We start from the raw sequence: 19,277 nt of genomic DNA on the forward strand, positions 1-19,277 counted from the left end.
ATCTTATACCTTAGCAAATATGATTGATACCCATTATCATAACTTTTGTTTGTTTTTTAATTTTTTTTATTAGTTTTCTTTATTTTTTTATTTTTTATTATTTTAAATTTTTTTTTTTTTTTTTTTAACGTTTATTTATTTTTGGGACAGAGAGAGACAGAGCATGAACGGGGGAGGGGCAGAGAGAGGGGGAGACACAGAATCGGAAACAGGCTCCAGGCTCTGAGCCATCAGCCCAGAGCCCGACGCGGGGCTCGAACTCACGGACCGCGAGATCGTGACCTGGCTGAAGTCGGACGCTTAACCGACTGCGCCACCCAGGCGCCCCAAGTTTTCTTTATTTTTGAGAGGCAGAGAGAGACAGAGTGCTTGTGGGGGAGGGGCAGAGAGAGAGGGAGACACAGAATCGGAAGCAGGCTCCAGGCTCCAGGCTCTGAGCTGTCAACACAGAGCCCGATGCGGGACCCGAACTCATGAACCGTGAGATCATGGCCTGAGCCAAAATAGGACACTGAACCAACTGAGCCACCCAGGTGCCCCATTTGTTTTTAAGTCTAGAAGGGAACATTTATTGTCTGGTTTAACATAATCTTATGTCATCTGGGCCAATTAGGAGTTCATGGCTGATGTTTACAGGACAAATAAAGGAAGAGGACAAATTGAAAGAAATAAAGCTACTTCAGTGTGGTTTTTAAAAAACAGTAGGCCTTCAGATTATATTTTTGGAATTGCTAGAGATCATATGTAGACCTAATCAATAACTATAGACTACATTTTTAAAAATGATAAAACCTTTGGTAGATAAATGTTTTCTGTTGCTCAAAAGATACCGTATCTGGAATCTTGATTATTTATTGACCTGAGATTTTTTTTTCATTTTTAACCTTTTTATTATAAAATAAAACACGTAGAGAAAAACCACAAAATAAATAATATAAGGCATGTTTTCTTGTAATTACCATTGATGTCAAGAAGGAGAACTTTGCCAGTTGTCCCTGTGTCTCATCTCAGTCAGTTATAGTCTCTTCTCAAAAGAAGCCAGCCACTATGCTTTCTATAATAATAAAGTCCCTTGTGTTTCTTAATTGTTTCTTGTTCCTTTAAAAAGATTGATACCACTTTTAAATCTCTTTCAATCTCTGGTTCCCTCTTTATGATTATCTTTTCTTTAAACTTTGAAGAACTTGGGACACTTGAACTGCAGAGTTCTTTGTGATTGGATACTCATGACAGAGTTTTTGCCTTGTAAATTGGTAGCTGAATTTAGAGACTTGATGAGACACAAGTTAAATTCTATTGGCAAGAGTATATGTGGGTAGTGTTTTTGTTGTTTTTATCAGAGGGGTACATGATGTTTGCTTTTTGTATCTATTTTGCAAATGTTGTAACTGCTGTTAATATTGATTCCTGACATACCTTTAGAACACGTTATTAAATAGATGATTTATGAGTATTTTGAAAAGATAGCTTAAAAGAGAAGAAAACAAGCATTGATTATCTGTGACCCAGCATGTTCACTAAGAACAAGTCTAGGTTTTCTGAAATATCTGAATATAATAAAAAAGATTGTTGGATTAGAGTTGGGAGATCTAGCCATGACTTTACCAATCTTGGTAGATAATTCGGGGCAGTCATTTAACCTTATGGATTTCACCTTAAAATTAGGGAGGTTGGACTGAATAATTGGTTTCCAAACCTGGCTTTGCATTGTAGGGACTCTGCATGAAAATCCTGCATATATTAGATCTAGTTTTGAAGTTCTCAGAGGTCTGATATCCCATCCAAAGCAGGAATAAATTCTTTTTATGGTATTCCTGACATGTGAATTTCTGTCTGCATACTTTTTTTTTCCAGAACTTTTTTTTAAGAATTATTTTTTTAAGCAGTTTTAGGTTTACGGAAAAATTGAGGGGGAAGTACAGTTATTTCCTGTATACCTCCTGCCCTTATACATGTATAGCTTCTCATTATCAACATCACTCACCAGAGTGGCATAGTCTTTACCAAGGACAAGCCTACATTGACACATCATAATCACCCAAAGTCCATAGTTTACCTGAGGGTTCAGTCTTTTAGTGTTGCTATTGTGTGAGTTTGGACAAATGTATAATGGCATATATCCATCATTATAATATCATACAGCATACTTTCATTGCCTGAAAAATACTTTTCTTTGTACTACCTGTTCATCTCCCCTGTCCTCCCCCACCGATTGTTCTGCCAGTTCGTCTTCCCTGTCCTGCCCCCTAAACCACTGACCTTTTTATTGTTTCCATAGTTTTGCTTTTTGCAGAACGTCATGTAGTTGGAATCATACAGTATCTAGCCTTTTCAGATTAGCTTCTCTAACTTTGTAATACGCAAGATTCCTTTATGTCTTTTCACAGGCTCATTTCTCTTCAGTGCCAAATAATATTTCATTGTCTGGATGTATCACAGTCTTTTCTTTTTAAAGTTTGTGGGTTTTTTGGGGGGGGGTGGGGGCACCTGGGTGGCTCAATTGGTTAGGCGTCTGACTTAGGCTCAGGTCATGATCTCGAAGTCTGTGAGTTTGAGCCCTGTGTTGGGCTCTGTGCTGACAGCTCAGAGTCGAGCCTGCTTCAGATTCTGTGTCTCCGTCTCTCTCTGACCCTCCCCTGCTTGTTCGCTCTCTTTCTCTCATTAAAAAAAAAAGAATTTCTAAAGTTTTTTTTTTTAACTTATTTATTTTGAGAGAAGGAGACAGACCGAGAGAAAGAGTGGGTGGGCAAGCAGGAGGGGGGCAGAGAAAGAGGGGGAGAGAGAATCCCAAGCAGGCTCTGTGCTGTGTGGGGCCCAAATTCACAAACTGTGAGATCGTGACCTGAGCTGAAATCAAGAGTCAGATGCCTGATTGTGCCACCCAGATGCCCCAGATGTGCCACAGTTTATTTATCCACTCACCTACTGAAGCACATCTTGGTCGCTTCCAAGTTTTGGCAATTTATGAGTGAGGCTGCTACAAACATCTTTGTGCAAGTTTTGTATAGGTATAAGTTTTAAGCCCTTTTGGATGAATACCTAGAAGTGTGCTTGTTGGATTGTGTGGTAAGCCTATCTTTAGCTCTGTGAGAAGCTGCTAAACTGTCTTTCATTGTAGTGCTACCATTTTGCATTCCTTCAGCAACGTGTGAGAGCGCCTGTTGCTCCACATCTTTGTCAGCATTTGGTGTTGTCAGCTTTCTGGATTTGGTCCATTTTATTTATTTTATTATTACTGTTATTATTTTTTAATTTTTTTTTAACATTGATTTATTTTTGAGAAACTGAGACAAAGCGTGAGCGGGGGAGGGGCAGAGAGAGAAGGAGAGACAGAATCTGAAGCAGGCTCTGAGCAAGCGGTCAGCACAGAGCTTGATGCGGGGCTCGAACTCACAAACTGTGAGATCATGACCTGAGCCGAAGTCGGATGCTCAACCGACCGAGCCACCCAGGCACCCCTGGATTTGGTCCATTTTAATAGGTGTGTAGTGGTAATGGGATGTTGAATATCTTTTTTATGTTTATTTGCCAAATGTGTATCTTCTTTGGTGAGGCTCCTGTTCACATGATCTGCCTAATTTTTAATTGGCAGATTTTTAAATTGTTTGTTTTCTTCTTGTTGAGTTTTAAGAGATCTTTTTATGTTCTGGATAACAGTCCTTTACCAGATGTGTCTCCTGCAGATCTTTTTCTCATTCTATGACTTGTCTTCTCATAGTCTCATTCCCTTGATTGTTACATGGTATTAATTTTGATTTCCCTGATGTTCAGTGAAGTTGAACTACTTTTCATAGATGCATTGGCCATTTGATATCTTTTATGAAGTGTCTATTCAAGTTTTTTGGGGAGTGGGGAGAGCTCATTTTTCTACTCAGTTGACTTTTTTCTTATTGATGTATAATATTGGAGAGACAGTGTGTGAGAGTGGGGGAGGAGCGGGGGCGGGGGGGGGGGGGAGGTGGACAGAGGATCTGAAGCGGGCTCCGTGCTGACAGCAGCGAACCCAAACTATTGAGATCATGACGTGGCCAAAGTTGACCGCTCAATTGACTAAGCTACCCAGGCGCCCCCTTGTGGCTGTCTTTTGATGAATAGCTCTTAATTTTAATACATTACAAATGTTACGTTTCCTTATTATTATTTTTTTAAGTTTATTTATTTTGAGAGAGCACGAGCCGGGGAGAGGCAGAGAGAGAGAGAGAGAGAGAGAGAGAGAGAGAGAGAAAGAGAAAGAAAGAAGAGAGAATCCCAAGCAGGCTCTGCACCATCAGTGCAGAGCCCGACATGGGGCTTGATCTCGCAAACCGTGAGATAATGACCTGCGTCAAAATCAAGAGTCTTAATGACTGAGCCAATCCAGGTGCCCCAGTTTCCTTTTTGTTAGTATGTTTTGTATCCTATTTAAGGAATCTTTGCCTATGTTATGGGCATGAAGATATTCTCCTGTTACTTTTCTCCTGTAAATTTGTTTATTTTACACACTTCACGTTAAAAATTTTTTTTAATCTTTACTTATATTTGAGAGAGAGTGCATGAGTAGGGGAGAGGCAGAGAGAGATGGAGACAGAATCTGAAGCAGACTCCAGGCTCTGAGCAGTCAGCACAGAGCCTGACTTGGGGCTCGAACTCATGAACCATGAGATCATGACCTAGGCCAAAGTCGGATGCTTAATGGACTGAGCCACCCAGGTGCCCCTACACTTCACATTCAGAGCCTCAGTTTGCTTGGAGTTGATTTTGTCTGTGTGACATAGGAGTCAAGGCTAGTTTCCCCCCACATGGATATCTGGTGAACCCAGAACATTTATCGTTTCCTTCATTGCACTGCAATATCACCTTTGTCATAGTTTAGAGGTTGTATGATTTTATTCCAACTTCTCTGTTGTGTTCCATTGGTCTATTTGTGACATTTGCTTTCTTTTCTTTTTTAAAAAATAACCTATTGAGTATAATTCACGTATCATGAAATTCACCCTTTTAAAGTGTACAAGTCAGTGTTTTTACTATATTTGCAGAATTGTACTGCCATCGCCACTAATTCCCTAACATTTTCATCACCCCAAAAGAAACACCATACCATTAGCAATTGCTTCTTTAGTGCTATACACTGAATATTTGTGCCTTCTTAAAATTCATGTGTTGAAACCTAATTGTCAACGTGATGGTATTTGGAGATGGGGCCTTTGGGACATGAGTAGGTTATGAGGGCAGAACCCTTATGAATGGGATTAGTGCTCTTATAAAAGAAACCCCAGAGAAATCCCTTATACCTTCTGCCATGTGAGAACACAGTAAAAAAGATAGCCATCTGTGAACCAGAAAGAGTGCTCTCAACCAAGTCTGGTGGCACTTGATCTGATCTTGAACTTCCTAGCCTCCAGAACTGTGAGCAATGAATTTCTGTTGTTTACAAGCCATCCTGTCGACAATATTTTGTAATAGCAGCCCGAATGGACTGAGACACCTAGCAGTCGCTAATCTACAAATCTTTTTTCTCTATGGATTGGCCTTTTCTGGATATTTTATATATATGGACTCGTACAATATATAGCCTCTGGTGTCTAGCTCCTTAATGTGATGTTTTCAGGGTTCATTCCTTTTTAAAAAGTTAGTAAAAAAAAATATACTAAATTTGCCATTTTATCCATTTTTTAAGTACAATTCAGTGGCATTAATTACATTCCCAGAGTTGTACAACCATTACAAAATTTGTTCATCACCCCAAAGAGAAACTTTATACCCATCAAACAATAACTAGCCATTTCCTTTTTCTCCCAGTCCCTGGAGACCTCTGGTCCACTTTGTTTTCTGTAAATTTACCTGTTCTAGTTATTTTTTTTTAAATGTTTTATTTATTTTTGAGAGAGAGAGTGTGAGCAGGGAAGGGATGGCGTGGTGGGGGACAGAAGATTCAAAGTGGCCTATGTGCTGAGGGCAGCAAGGCCAATGCAGGACTCAAACTCACGAACTACAAGATCATGACCTGAGCTGAGGTCAGATGCTCAACTGACTGAGCCACCCAGGCGCCCCTCTAATTATTTCTTAAAGGTGGTCATACAAAATTTGCCCTTTCGCGTCTGCCTTATTTCCTTTAGCATAATGTTTTCAAGGTTTGTTCATGTAGCATGTATCAAAACATTTTTTATGGTTAATATTCCAGTATATATCCATGTGGAATATGGAGGGATATACCACATTTCCTTTATCCGGTTCATTAGTTGAGGACATTTGGGTTTCTACTTTTTGGCTGTTATGAATAATAATGCTGTACATTTGTGTACAAGTTTTTGTGTGAATATATGTTTTCATTTCTCTTGGATGTATATACGTTAGAGTAGAATTGCTCAGTCATGTTAATTCTGTGTTAACTTTTGGAAAAACTGCCAGTCTTTTCCAAGCAGCTGCACCATTTTACATTCTTTCCAGCAATGTATGAGGGTTCCAGTTTCTTCACTTTTTTGGCACTACTTAATATTGCATTTTTTATTATGGCCATCTTAGTGGGTATGAAGTGCTATCTCATCTCATGGTTTTGGTCTGCATTTCCTTAATGACTAGTACTGAACATCTTTTCATGTGCTGATTGCCATTTGTATATCTTTGGAGAAAAGTCTATTCATACCCATTTTTTTTTTCTTTTTATTGTGTTGTCTTTTTATTGAGTTACAGGAGTTCTTTTTATATGCTGGATACAAGTCCATTATCAGTTACGTTTCACAAATATTTTCTCCTGTTCTCTGAATTGTATTCATTTTTTTTTTTAAGTTTATTAATTTACTGTGTGAGAGAGAGAGGAAGAGTGCTCAGTTGGTTAAGTGTCCAGCTTTGGCTCAGGTCATGATCTCACAGTTCGTGAGTTTGAGCCCTGCATCAGGTTATCTGCTGTCAGCCCAGAGCCCACTTTGGATCCTCTGCCCCCTCTCTTCACCCCTTCCCTACTTGCACGCACGTGTGCTCTTGAAAATAAACATTGAGAAGCGCCTGGGTGGCGCAGTCGGTTAAGCCTCCGACTTCAGCCAGGTCACGATCTCGCGATCGGTGAGTTCGAGCCCCGCGTCAGGCTCTGGGCTGATGGCTCAGAGCCTGGAGCCTGTTTCCAATTCTGTGTCTCCCTCTCTCTCTGCCCCTCCCCCGTTCATGCTCTGTCTCTCTCTGTCCCCAAAATAAATAAACGTTGAAAAAAAAAGAAAATAAACATCGAGGGGCGCCTGGGTGGCTCAGTTGGTTGAGCGTCCGACTTCTGCTCAGGTCATGATCTCAGTTTGTGGGTTCGAGCCCTGCATCAGGCTGTGTGCTGACCGCTGGCTCAGAGCCTAGAGCCTGCTTTCGAGTCTGTGTCTCCTTCTCTCTCTGCCTCTCCCCCACTCATGCTTCGTCTCACTCTGTTTCTCAAAAATAAATAAATGTTAAAAAAAAAAAAGCATTGAAAAAATTAAATGAAAAATAAATAAAATTAATTTCAACTTGTATCACTAGGCCTTCTGAGTAATTCTGAGAGTCTTACTGATTATTTAATTATTGTTTATTATTAATTTAAATTACTAGGTACAATAATTGTAGAAAATTGTGAATTGTGAAAGATTTGATAGTGATTTTTCTGGGAATATTTTTGGTGGGTTCATAAGGTATAATTCCTTAACATTCTTTTAGATTGATCAGTGATAAGTAAATTGTCTTGAAGCAATTCAAGCTTGTCTACCAAGCCACCCATAGTGAATTCTGAATTCCTTGTTACAAAAGTGAACAGAGGTTTATTCTGAGGTTAAGGGCTTTATAGTTTAATTTTTTAAACAAAGAATATTACTGAAGTATCTTTCAAGAATATGGACTTTATTCTTCTGGCAGCAGTTGAAACTAATTTTGGGAAACCACAATATCCAGCAACAACAGAGTACAGATATCTTGGTAATTAACTGTAAATTATACTATAAATGGTGTGGAAATTGATACATGTTTGTCTTAAACACAGTGTAGATGAATTTCACCACTTACATAGCTCCTGAAGACAGCATTAGTTGAGGCATCTACGGGATATTATATGCTGAAGAATGAGCTTTGAGATTGGCCTGTTAGAGTGATGAATATGTCTTTTTTTTACGTTTATTTATTTTGAGAGAGAAAGAGGAGAGAGAGAGAATGCATGAGCGGGGAGAGGGGCAGAGAGAGAGAGAGGAGAGAGAATCCCAAGCAGGCCCTGCACTGTCAGTGCAGAGCTCAACACGGGGCTTGAACTCACTAACTGTGAGATCATGACCTGAGCCGAAATCAAGAGACGCTTAACTGACTCAGCCACCCAGTTGCCCCTGTGTATGTTTTATATATGGATTGTTTCCTTATGTTTTGTTTTCATGGCCTTTTACACGTATACACATAGTCTCACATATCTCAAATTACTTATTAATAGCAAAGGGGAAAAGTAGTAACTTCAAATTGGAGAAACCTGGTAGATCACCTTGACCAGATGATCAAAGTTAACATCACCAATTGGCATCATGTACTTCCTAATAAGATACACTGAGAAGGATACAACTTCATTTTCTGCGATGTTCTTGGCAAAAATGCATAAACTGAGTCTAACTGTGGTAAAACATCAAACAAAACCCAAATTGAGGGATATTCTACAAAGTAAGTGACCTATATTCTTAAAAACATCAAGGTCAAGAAAGGGAATGACTGAGGAATGTTTGAGATTAAAGGAGACTAAAAAGACGTAACTGTATGTAACATACGATTCTAGATTAGAGCCTGGACAGAAGGAAAAAAGGGTATAAAGTACATTATTGGGACAGTTGTTGGAATTCGAATATAAACTGTGGAGTTTTAACTTTCCTGATTTTGATAATTGCACTGTGATTATGTAAGAGATTATAGAGGAGCATGATGCTTCCAGATTATTCTCAACTGTGAAAAAGTCGTGTATCTATGCGTGCACATATATATAGGGAGAAAAGGTGGTAAAGCATATGGGACAGAATATAAACATGATGAATTTGAATAAAGATTATATGGAATTTCCTTGTGCTGTTATTAAAACTATTTTGTAAATTTGAAATTGTAATAAAAGTTACAAAATTGTAACAGTATTAAAACTTTTTAACCCAGTTCACTATCCTAGTTTAATTTATGTTTCTATGCTCCCTTTTAGAACAGCTTTTAAATATGCTTAATTATGTTTTCTAACTCTGGGATCCTTTAGATTCCAGAATATTTTGCATTAGGCTTAAAAAGCAACTGTTTTTGACATCAGTAGGAGACCAAGGACAATTTCAGAGTTTAGGTAATTTGGTAGGAAAATGAAATAACTTTGCATTTCTACCTTAATAATAGGGTTTCAGAATGTTTTTTGAAGGTCTGTACATTTAAAAAATACCAGACACAGCCATGTTCAAATGAAGACATTCCCAAAACCTGTTGCCAAACAGACATTTTAAAAAGTATGTTCTTCTTATGTGTTTTATTAGTATAAATTAGAGAATAGCTCTAATTCCTGCTTGGCTTGTGAAACAGCTGGGAGTATGCTTGTTTTATGCTAGTTTTATGCTTGTTTTATTTGTGGTTCAAACCTAAAATTCAACTTGTTAGTGTTATGTGGAGCCTCTAAGTACTAATTTTTTTTCCTTCAAGAAGTATTGTTCTGACTTTGAAGGTGTTATTTGCCTATTGTAAAAGAGCAACAAAAGAAATCTTGAAAACTACAAAGAAGAAAACAAAATTACTCATACATTCCAGAAGTAAACTGTTGTTAAGAGTATTTCTTTTGTGTAGTTTAAAAAATACAATTGGCATTATGCTTGTATACAATTTGACCATGCTTCCTTCATGTAACATACCATGCACATCTTCCCACATCATTAAAAATTCTTTGATCTTATTATTTTTAAACTTTAATAATATTCCATCATATGATGTACCACAATTTGTTTATTCTTTCTCTGAGATGTTAATTTGGAAGGCAAGTAACTAACTCATTCTGGTTACAGATATGGAAGATATAGAAAAATGAATATTTTAGTTAATATAGTTTTCAAACAGAAGTAATTGGACCTCTGCTTTTATTGACCCTTGATTACTGTTATCTTTTGAGAAGCATTATTAAAAATGCTTTTTTGAGTCATGTTAATATTTTTTATAGTAAAGAATACATCTGGAAGTATGCTTTTTTATATGTTAGCTAATCCTTTAATGTTTGGAAAAAATTTTCTTAATATGTATGTACTTTACGGATATTTTGTCAATTCAAATTAAAAATTTATAAAATTAAGTTTTCCATTTGGCAGATATGAATTTAGGAATTTAAAGATTATATATTTTACTTAAAAAATATGTGAGATAAATCATACTCAAAATTTAAATCTTTAGAAATTCTGTTTTTAGGGTGAGTAGCAGATTCAGGGGCAATAAACATGGCTTTTAAGGTTAGGAATTATAACAATATATTTTTGGTTACTAAGAGCTGAAAATGACCTTTTTAAGTAAATTCTTGGAATTAGTGATTACCTTACATTAAAATGCTATTGTGTAGAATTGTTTAACTATTTGACTGGAAAACGCATTTGAATAGTTGAAAGTTTTCCCTTTTTTTGATTTGAGTATAGTTCTCCAGCTTATAAAGGATTCCTTCCTAACAAAGCAGGTGCTTTTAAATTTATGTATAAGTGATTGTATAAGTTATACCTTCTCTACTGCTATAAAGTCATCATGATCTAGGTATGTGGTGGTGTCTCAAACTTCAGAAATGAATACCTGAAAGGCTTATATATTGCATTCATCTGGAAGGAATCTATTAGTAGGCCCACTCAAAGGATTGTTAACATCTTTTATAATTTCATGTTTTGGCAGGTAAACCTAGCCTTTAAGCAACCTGGAAAGAGGCTAGAGCACCAAGGAATTAGAATTGAATTTGTAGGTCAAATTGGTGAGTTTTAAAATAGTATTACTTTTTTTTTTTTTTTTTAATGATAACTGAGTTTGAAAAGGGTTGGATTTGGCACTTACATACGTGAATTAGAGCTTAGCTTTGTGGAAGGAAGGAATTGATTTTGCATAATAAAAGAGGATTTATTTTGTAAACATTAAAACAGGTTTCTTTGTATTGTATTAAATGATACTTGACTCAACCTACCTTTATTTGTTATTAAACTTAGTTACTAAAAATGAAAGGAGTTATGTGAGCTACCAGCCTTGAGAAATAATTCAAGTAAAATTAGTTGACTCACTGAAATTTCCATCTGCCTACATCTTTCACCAGCTTTACAATTTCCAGTGTCACTTTCATCCTTCACTTTCTAATTACCCATGCCATTTGTCTTCCTAACCTAATGTGTGCCTGTAGCCAGACTCACCTGTCAGAAGATTCCATGTGAAAAGGAGGGATGTAATTTCTTCTTGACTTAGATCAGCTTCCATAAATATTTCCATATATGTATTTCAGAGGCATTCTTGATTTAGTAGGAGTTAAACTTTATAAATCTTTTGCTACTACAGATTCAGAAAAGAGAAAAGAAAATGGGTCTTTCTAATACAGTATACATAGCTGGGTTTTAAATCTAGCTTTCTAGGTTTTTCTATACATTTTTAAAGTGTCAAAATTGGAATGGGTAGATACTTGTTTCTGTATCTATTCCAGATGAGATTATATTTGAGGGGGCAAATTTTAGTAATTCACTGATAGTTGAAAAGTTTTTTGTATTTGTATATTATAGTTTTATCAAGGTAATATATTTGCCTAACTAAAGCAAAACAATAAATGCTTTCTGCCTTGAGGGGAGGAGGTTCAAATAATTGCTGGAAATGTGTCTATTAAAACAGCTTCATATTGGGCAAACTCTACATTAAAGGGATGAATACGTTATTAATAATAGAAATTTTCATTGTGCTGTGCTGCTTGAATTTTTTTATGCCTAGGTGGAGCATAATGAAGGGAATAATGGAATTTATATCATAGCTCTAGTGTATTAGAGACAAATCAACTAATTATTTTGGTAAAAATGATTTGCTTTGGAGGTAGAAGTTTGAGTTTTAATGAAACAGATATTAAATGTAATTGGTCGTTTTTGCTTTTTCAAATTTCTTAGAACTTTTCAATGACAAGAGTAATACTCACGAATTTGTAAACCTAGTGAAAGAACTAGCCTTGCCTGGAGAATTGACTCAGAGCAGAAGTTATGATTTTGAATTTATGCAAGTTGAAAAGCCATATGAATCTTACATCGGTGCCAATGTCCGCTTGAGGTATGAATGCGTATTAGCAACGGTAGATAGTGTCAAAAACAGAAAGTAATGGCTACTGTTGAATGACTCATTAGAACTTCTAATTACAATTCTGGACTGAAAGGCTTTAGATTTTTAGGAATTCTGCCAAATATTTTGTTTTGTCTAGCTAATGCTCATCTGAGGTAACAATAGTCTTCTATCATAGATTTAGAGAACCCCATCACGAGAAGTTTGGTTTAGTCATATACTTCTTTTGTATGAATCGTCCCCTAGGTACTTTCTTTGTCTGGTAAACAGAATTACCTCAAAATCCATTAGTTTCCCAACAAATCCCATTTAGTATATGGTTAAGAAGTGCTGAAGAGAGATTTCCCCAAGTAGGTGTGACCATAGCACTTCAAATGCGTGTAAAAAAGTATGTACACTATTCTTAAAATTGTTCTTTGTATTTTTTTGATGGGGGCATTTAAAAATTCGAATTCGTAAATGAAGTAAGTTGATCCCAAAGGATCAGCAAGGAGGAAAGCTGAGTTGCAGTTAATGTTGCTTATTGAAGACACTGAAATTTATGGTAGGAGATTTAACTTACCCTCTCCTTTAACTTCATAGGTATTTTCTTAAAGTGACAATAGTAAGAAGACTCACAGACTTGGTAAAAGAATATGATCTTATTGTTCACCAGCTTGCCACATATCCTGATGTTAACAACTCTATTAAGATGGAAGTGGGCATTGAAGATTGTCTACACATAGAATTTGAATATAATAAATCAAAGTAAGTACCTTTAACAACAGATAACTTAAATGTTCAGGGAAAATTAACAAACCTTTCAGGTCTTTGTAAATTGGTCAGGGTAAGGATAAAATTGACATTAATCGGATGTTAACAGCCCAGTAGAATCTCTGAACAGAAAGAAACTTTTGGCGTCTTCTAACTCAGTGCAGGTGTCTTTTGTATTCTATTCCTAATAGGTCTCTGCTTGTTTTTTGTTTTTTGTTTTTTGAGAAAGAGAGAGAGCACAAGTTGGGGAGGCGGGCAGAGGGAGAGAGAGAGAATCTCAAGCAGATTCCACACTCAGTGCGGAGCCTGATGCAGGGCTCAGTCCCATGACCCTGGGATCTTGATGTGAGCTGAAATCAACAGTCGGATCCTCAACTGACTGAGCCACCCACGTGCCCCGGTCAATTTTTATAGAGGATCTTACCATCTCAGAGGGCAACTAATACCTCACGTCTCTAAAAATTTACCTTACTGGGCTGATATAACTTTAGCCTAGTTATCTTTTTAAAACTAAAAGAGAACACATGCGAGAGCGAGCACAAGTTGGGGAGGGGCAGAAGAGAAGGAGAGACAGAATCCCAAGCAAGCTCTGCACCATCAGCTCAGAGCTTGATGCGGGGCTTGAACTCATGAACTGTGAGATCATGACCTGAGCTGACATCAAGAGTTGGACGCTTAATCAACTGTGCCACCCAGGAGCTCCTATTATTTTTCCCACTTAATCACATTTAATATTCTCTTGTGTACCTTTCCATGGGGGAGGGGAAGGTATATATCACGTTTATATAATGTTGCATTTTTACAGAAATGGGCTTCTGTTTTGTTTATTGTTTAATGCCTTTTTAAACTAACATGGAATAATTTAAGTATAGACCAGAGTATATGGACACTGTAGTGAATCCTCAGGTACCCATTGCCCAGCTCCAGTAGTTATGAACACATGGTCAGGTCTGTTTTATCTGTATCCAGCCCTCACACTCCTCATAGATTATATTGAAGCCAGTTCCAGACATGGAATTTCATCCATAAAAATTGTGTATCATTTTTAATAGAACGGTAATACTGTTACATCTAAAAATATTAATAGTTTGCTAATACCCATACTATATCCAGTCAGTGTTCACATTTCCCTGATTGTCTCATAAAATATCTTTTTCTCCCACGTGGTTTGTTCAAATCAGTATCCACACAAGATTTGTTCAAATCCAGTGTATCCAAACACATTTCATTTAGTAGTTTGACTCTTAAATTTCTTTTAATTTGTTTTTTTTTCCACTAAAATTTATTTGTTGAAGAAATGGATGTATACTTTTATCCCCTTCCTGTGTACTCTTCTGTTAAATGACTTTTATTACTTGTCACTCGCCAGTGTATATCACTAAAAATGTGATATAGACATGCCTTCAGGGTCTCAAATCATATTATTAATAAAATTATCAAATTGTTTAGGACCTAAAAGCTTGTCACTGGAAGCCTCCCTTCAGCCTGACATAATTACGTTGATCAATTCCTGGGAAATTATTTTGAGATCCAAACCTGGGAGAAGGTTAAAAAGCCCTCTGGGTATTGTAGTAATTTCTAGGTTTATTACCACATTATTTCAGAATACTTGGGAAAGGTCTTTGATGACTAGATATCACAGCAGCAGACTCAACCTGTGGAGTCTCTTTATGGCCAAGTGCTTTGTTAACTGTGCTATTCTAGCACTTAGAGTAAGGACACTAAACTCTTGTGCAGAGTTTTGATGTTCAGAAACATCATTATACACCAAATAAATATTGCAAGCATGAAAATTTTAATTTTTTGCGCTTAAGTTCTTTGGAAACTAAGCTCTAAGTAAAGGACCTGCAGTTAATCAGGCTAATTCTTCCTTTGAGGTATATTGATAGTCAAGTAAAAGCTTGATTCCTGTTTTTTTGTTTTGTTTTGTTTTTTGTTTTTAACGTTTATTTTTTGAGAGACAGAACGTCAGTCAGGGAAGGGCAGAGAGAGAAGGAATCACAGAATCTGAAGCAGGCTCCAGGCTCTGAGCTGTCAGCACAGAGCCTGACGCGGGGCTTGAACTCATGAACTGTGAGATCGTGACCTGAGCCGAAATCAGACACTTAACCGACTGAGCCACCCAGGCACCCCGATTCCTAATTTTATAGTAAAATAATAAAAACTTTTTTGTAAAAAAGGAACATTAAATAATATGAAGAGTCAAAGTGGTATTCTTTTTTTTTTTTTAATTTTTTAAAAAATTTTTTTATTTTTTTTTACTTTTGAGAGAGAGAGAGAGAGACAGAGCATGAGCAGGGGAGGGGCAGAGAAAGGGGGAGACACAGAATCTGAAGCAGGCTCCAGGCTCTGAGCTGTCAGCACAGAGCCCGACGTGGGGCTTGAACTCATGGAGCTGAAATTGGACACTCAACCGACTGAGCCACCCAGGCGCCCCCAAAATGGTATTCTTAAATAGTTACTATCCTAAAGATGTCTGCTAAAGCCTTTCAGGACATATTTCATTCTTTTTGTTTGTTTTTTAAACTGATATTTAGTAAATGAGGTATATTCTTTCCCCAAAGGTATCATTTAAAGGATGTGATTGTTGGGAAAATTTACTTTTTATTAGTAAGAATAAAAATCCAACATATGGAGTTGCAACTGATCAAAAAAGAGATCACAGGAATTGGTAAGTCAAAAAAAATATTTGAATTAAAATTCCTGTTTTAGTTGAAATTTAAAAATCTTAAAATATTGTTTAAACAGTAAATATACACATTGGATACAAATTTTGATACTTAGTATTGTTTAATAATCATGCCTTTTAGAAATTAATTTTTATAAATATTTTAAAAAGCATCAAAATTAGTAGGTTATAAATTCACACGTTTCAAAAATAAAGTGTAAAAAGTTTTACTATACGGTAAAAAGTGTCTGTGTACTTCAGCTCGTAGGTCATATAAGTTTTAAAATGCTTCTAGATATTTATACATATACAATAAGTGCCTCTATATTATACCCTCCCCCTGCTTTTAGTTAAATGTTTATGTACAATACATGCTTTGCTTTTTCGCCTAGCAGTATATTTTAGAGATCTCTCCATATCACTGGATAGAATATTTCCTCATCTTTTTTATAGTATTCTTTCTATGGATATATAGAACTTAATTGGTCTGCTACAGGTTGTTTCCAGTCATTTCCTTCACTTAATAAAGTCATTTTACATGTGTGCAAGTGTGTGTGCAAGATAAAAATCTGAAAAGTTGAATTGTTATTTCAGAGGGTATATTCATTTGTGATTTTGATACATATTATCAGTTTGTCTTCTTTAGGGGTTCTACATTCCAGCAAGGAATGTAGAAAAGTGCCTTTTTCCTCCTGTTCTTACCAACACAACATTGTAAAATTTTTAGCTGATATAATGGGTAGGGGAAGAAGGTTCCCCATTGTAGTTTTAGTTTTCTCATTCTGAATGAAGGTGAGCATCTTTTCCTGTGTGTAAAAGCTGTTTCTTTTCTGTATACACTGCCTATCCATATCCTTTGCTCTATCTCTATTATTATTAGTCTATTACTGATTTGTAGAAACTCTGTATTATATTAGGGAAATCAGCTTTTTTTTTTTTTTTCTGTATTAAAAGCAGCAAAACTTTTCCCAGTTTGTCTTACTTATGATGGTTTTTGCCATGTAGAAATTTTTGATGTTTGTGTAGTCAGATTTACCAGTTTTTCCTTTTATAGACTCTAGGTTTTATGCCACAGAAAGGCCTTTTTCACACTGAGGTTCTGAAAATAATTTTCTGTGTTTGATTCTCCTAAAATAATATAGTTTGGGGATTTTGTTTAAATTTTTAATTTCTTTGGAATTTGTCTTGATTAAGATATGAGGTATGGATCCAACTTTAGTTTTTTCCAGATGGCTGACCAGTTGCCCCAGAATTATTTATAACTGCTTTTTAATTTTAATTAGTGTATAGATGTGTCTCCTTTGTTGGATTTTTGCTGAAAATAATTTTAGGCAGCACTTTGTTTTGTAAGTTTATTTATTCATTTTGAGAGAGAGAGCATGCAGGAAGGGGAGGGGCAGAGAGAGGGAGAGAGAGAGAACCCCAAGCAGGCTCTGTGCTGTCAGCGCAGAGCCTGACATGGGGCTGGATTCCCAGAACTGTGAGATCATGACCTGAGCTGAAATCCAGAGTTGGATGCTTAATCACCTGAGCCACCCAGGTGCCCCTAGGTGACACTTTTTAAGAATTTATAATTGTAGTCATAATTAGAAACATCTGTGATATCTTTTTTTTTTTTTTCAACGTTTATTTATTTTTGGGACAGAGAGAGACAGAGCATGAACGGGGGAGGGGCAGAGAGAGAGGGAGACACAGAATCGGAAACAGGCTCCAGGCTCTGAGCCATCAGCCCAGAGCCCGACGCGGGGCTCGAACTCACGGACCGTGAGATCGTGACCTGGCTGAAGTCAGGCGCTTAACCGACTGCGCCACCCAGGCGCCCCATCTGTGATATCTTAATCTCCATTTTCACCTACTAATAAAAGTTTAAGTGATTTAAAGATACTAAAATAAAGTGTTGGGTTCCTTTTTGTTTAAAAAGAAATTATTTAAATACTTTTTCTGGTTATAAAAATTGTCTGATTCTATAAAAGTTTAAATAAAAAATAATCTGTACTCATTATTCAGAAGATGTAGCCTGCATATTGTGGGTATTTTAGAACAATGGGATCATTAATATATGCTTTCATATACTTTTTTCACTTGCTGTATCGTTGACTTTTTCTCTGGGATCAAATAATCTCTTAGAAGATAAATACCCAAATTTAAAAGAACTATGTCAATCAGGTACTCAGTTTGATGTTTTCTCTGTGTTATGAAAGAAAACAATTTGGATGTTGCAGAGAAAACTAGCATGTCAGTGGTTATTTCTGATGTGCATTGTTAGTTTCTATTTTGGTAGATACTAGAAATGATTGAAGGAACTCTATGAAGAATATTCTTTCTGAACTATGTGTTTGGGAAGAAGGGAGTGAATCATTCAGTTGAGTGATAAGTAGATTAAATAAATGTACATGGAGAAATAGAAAAGAATGAATAACATTTTCACAAAATGGGAAGATAAATTAATACTCAATGTAGCTGGAAAATACGAAGTTATAAGGCTGGAAATTATATTCTGGAAATAGTTAACGTAATGTCATTTACATTATTGTGCTAGGACCCAGTACCACCACAGAAACAGAAACAATTGCTAAATACGAAATAATGGATGGTGCACCAGTAAAAGGTAAGATAACATACTTTCCATGTACTACTTTTTGTGATAGGTAGTGCAGATAGTGTTCATGGAAGTTTAGTTTGAAAGTATTTAGTTTGAAAATTTTTAGTATAGAAGTATTTGTGAATTTTTAAAACAATTCTTAAAATACTGTTTTTAAGGTCATCTTTGTATAGATACTGAATGACTGTAATGATATTTCCTGGTCCGAAATAAGGTTTGATTTTTTTTACTAAGTTTAAATTTAGTATTTAAAAGAGACATTTATATATTCTCTAGTTCTGAATTTGTAATATTTTGATTGTCTTCTGTTAGAGTAGTTTGTCTTTTTTTTACTCATTAAATACAAGTTACAGTATAGCTGAGCATTAATTTCTGTGGGGTTTTCTGTGGGATTTTGTAGTCCTTATAGTATCCAAGAAAACTAGCAGTTCCATTATTATCTTCAGTATCCAAGATAATGAAGCCAGTATTTATCATTTTATTTTTTTAAGATTTTTTTATTTTTTAAAGTAATCTCTACACCCAACATGGGGCTTGAACTTACTTACCAGCCCCAAGATCAAGAGTAGCATGCTCCACCAACTGAGCCAGGCAGGCGCCCCAGGATTTATCATTTTAAATTTATGTCTTTGTTTTTTTCTCACTCTGTTAGTAATTACTTAAAAAAAGTAGCTTTCATTTGCTGATGCCAACTGTAGATGAGGCATTATACTCTGAGGTGCGCTAATGTTTCCTTTAAGTTAGGTGATGGTATAATGTTTCCTTTAAGTTAGGTGATGGTATTCCTTATTCCACAGATGAAGCTGAGATGCAAAGAGCTTTAAAAAACTTGTTAAAGGTGATATAGTGTAGGGGAAGCAGAACTTTACCTCTACCCATCTTAGATTTTCAGCTGGGACCCTTTAGCAGAGAGACAGATAAATAACGGAAAAAAAAAAGTTTACTAATGGATGCAGTGGACATCATAAAGGAGAAACCTCAACACAAATAGTTCAAAACACTGGCAGGGCGCCT

At 36.2% G+C, this 19,277-nt stretch overlaps 1 protein-coding gene across 3 annotated transcripts in view; it reads left to right on the forward strand.

Moving 5' to 3' along the window:
- Positions 1-19,277, forward strand: part of VPS26A (VPS26, retromer complex component A) — a 34,440-nt gene that overhangs the window by 8,521 nt on the left and 6,642 nt on the right. For 2 of the 3 annotated variants that reach the window (XM_045437641.1, XM_045437640.1), the window contains exons 3-7: positions 10,840-10,915; positions 12,075-12,231; positions 12,823-12,987; positions 15,558-15,664; positions 18,201-18,269. In XM_045437641.1, the coding sequence (XP_045293597.1) occupies positions 10,840-10,915; positions 12,075-12,231; positions 12,823-12,987; positions 15,558-15,664; positions 18,201-18,269 (574 nt within the window). The remainder of the gene's footprint in view (positions 1-10,839; positions 10,916-12,074; positions 12,232-12,822; positions 12,988-15,557; positions 15,665-18,200; positions 18,270-19,277) is intronic. The other variant, XM_045437642.1, reaches the window with a different exon arrangement.

This window comes from Leopardus geoffroyi, chromosome D2 (assembly GCF_018350155.1).
Source record: "Leopardus geoffroyi isolate Oge1 chromosome D2, O.geoffroyi_Oge1_pat1.0, whole genome shotgun sequence".
NCBI lineage: Eukaryota > Metazoa > Chordata > Mammalia > Carnivora > Felidae > Leopardus > Leopardus geoffroyi.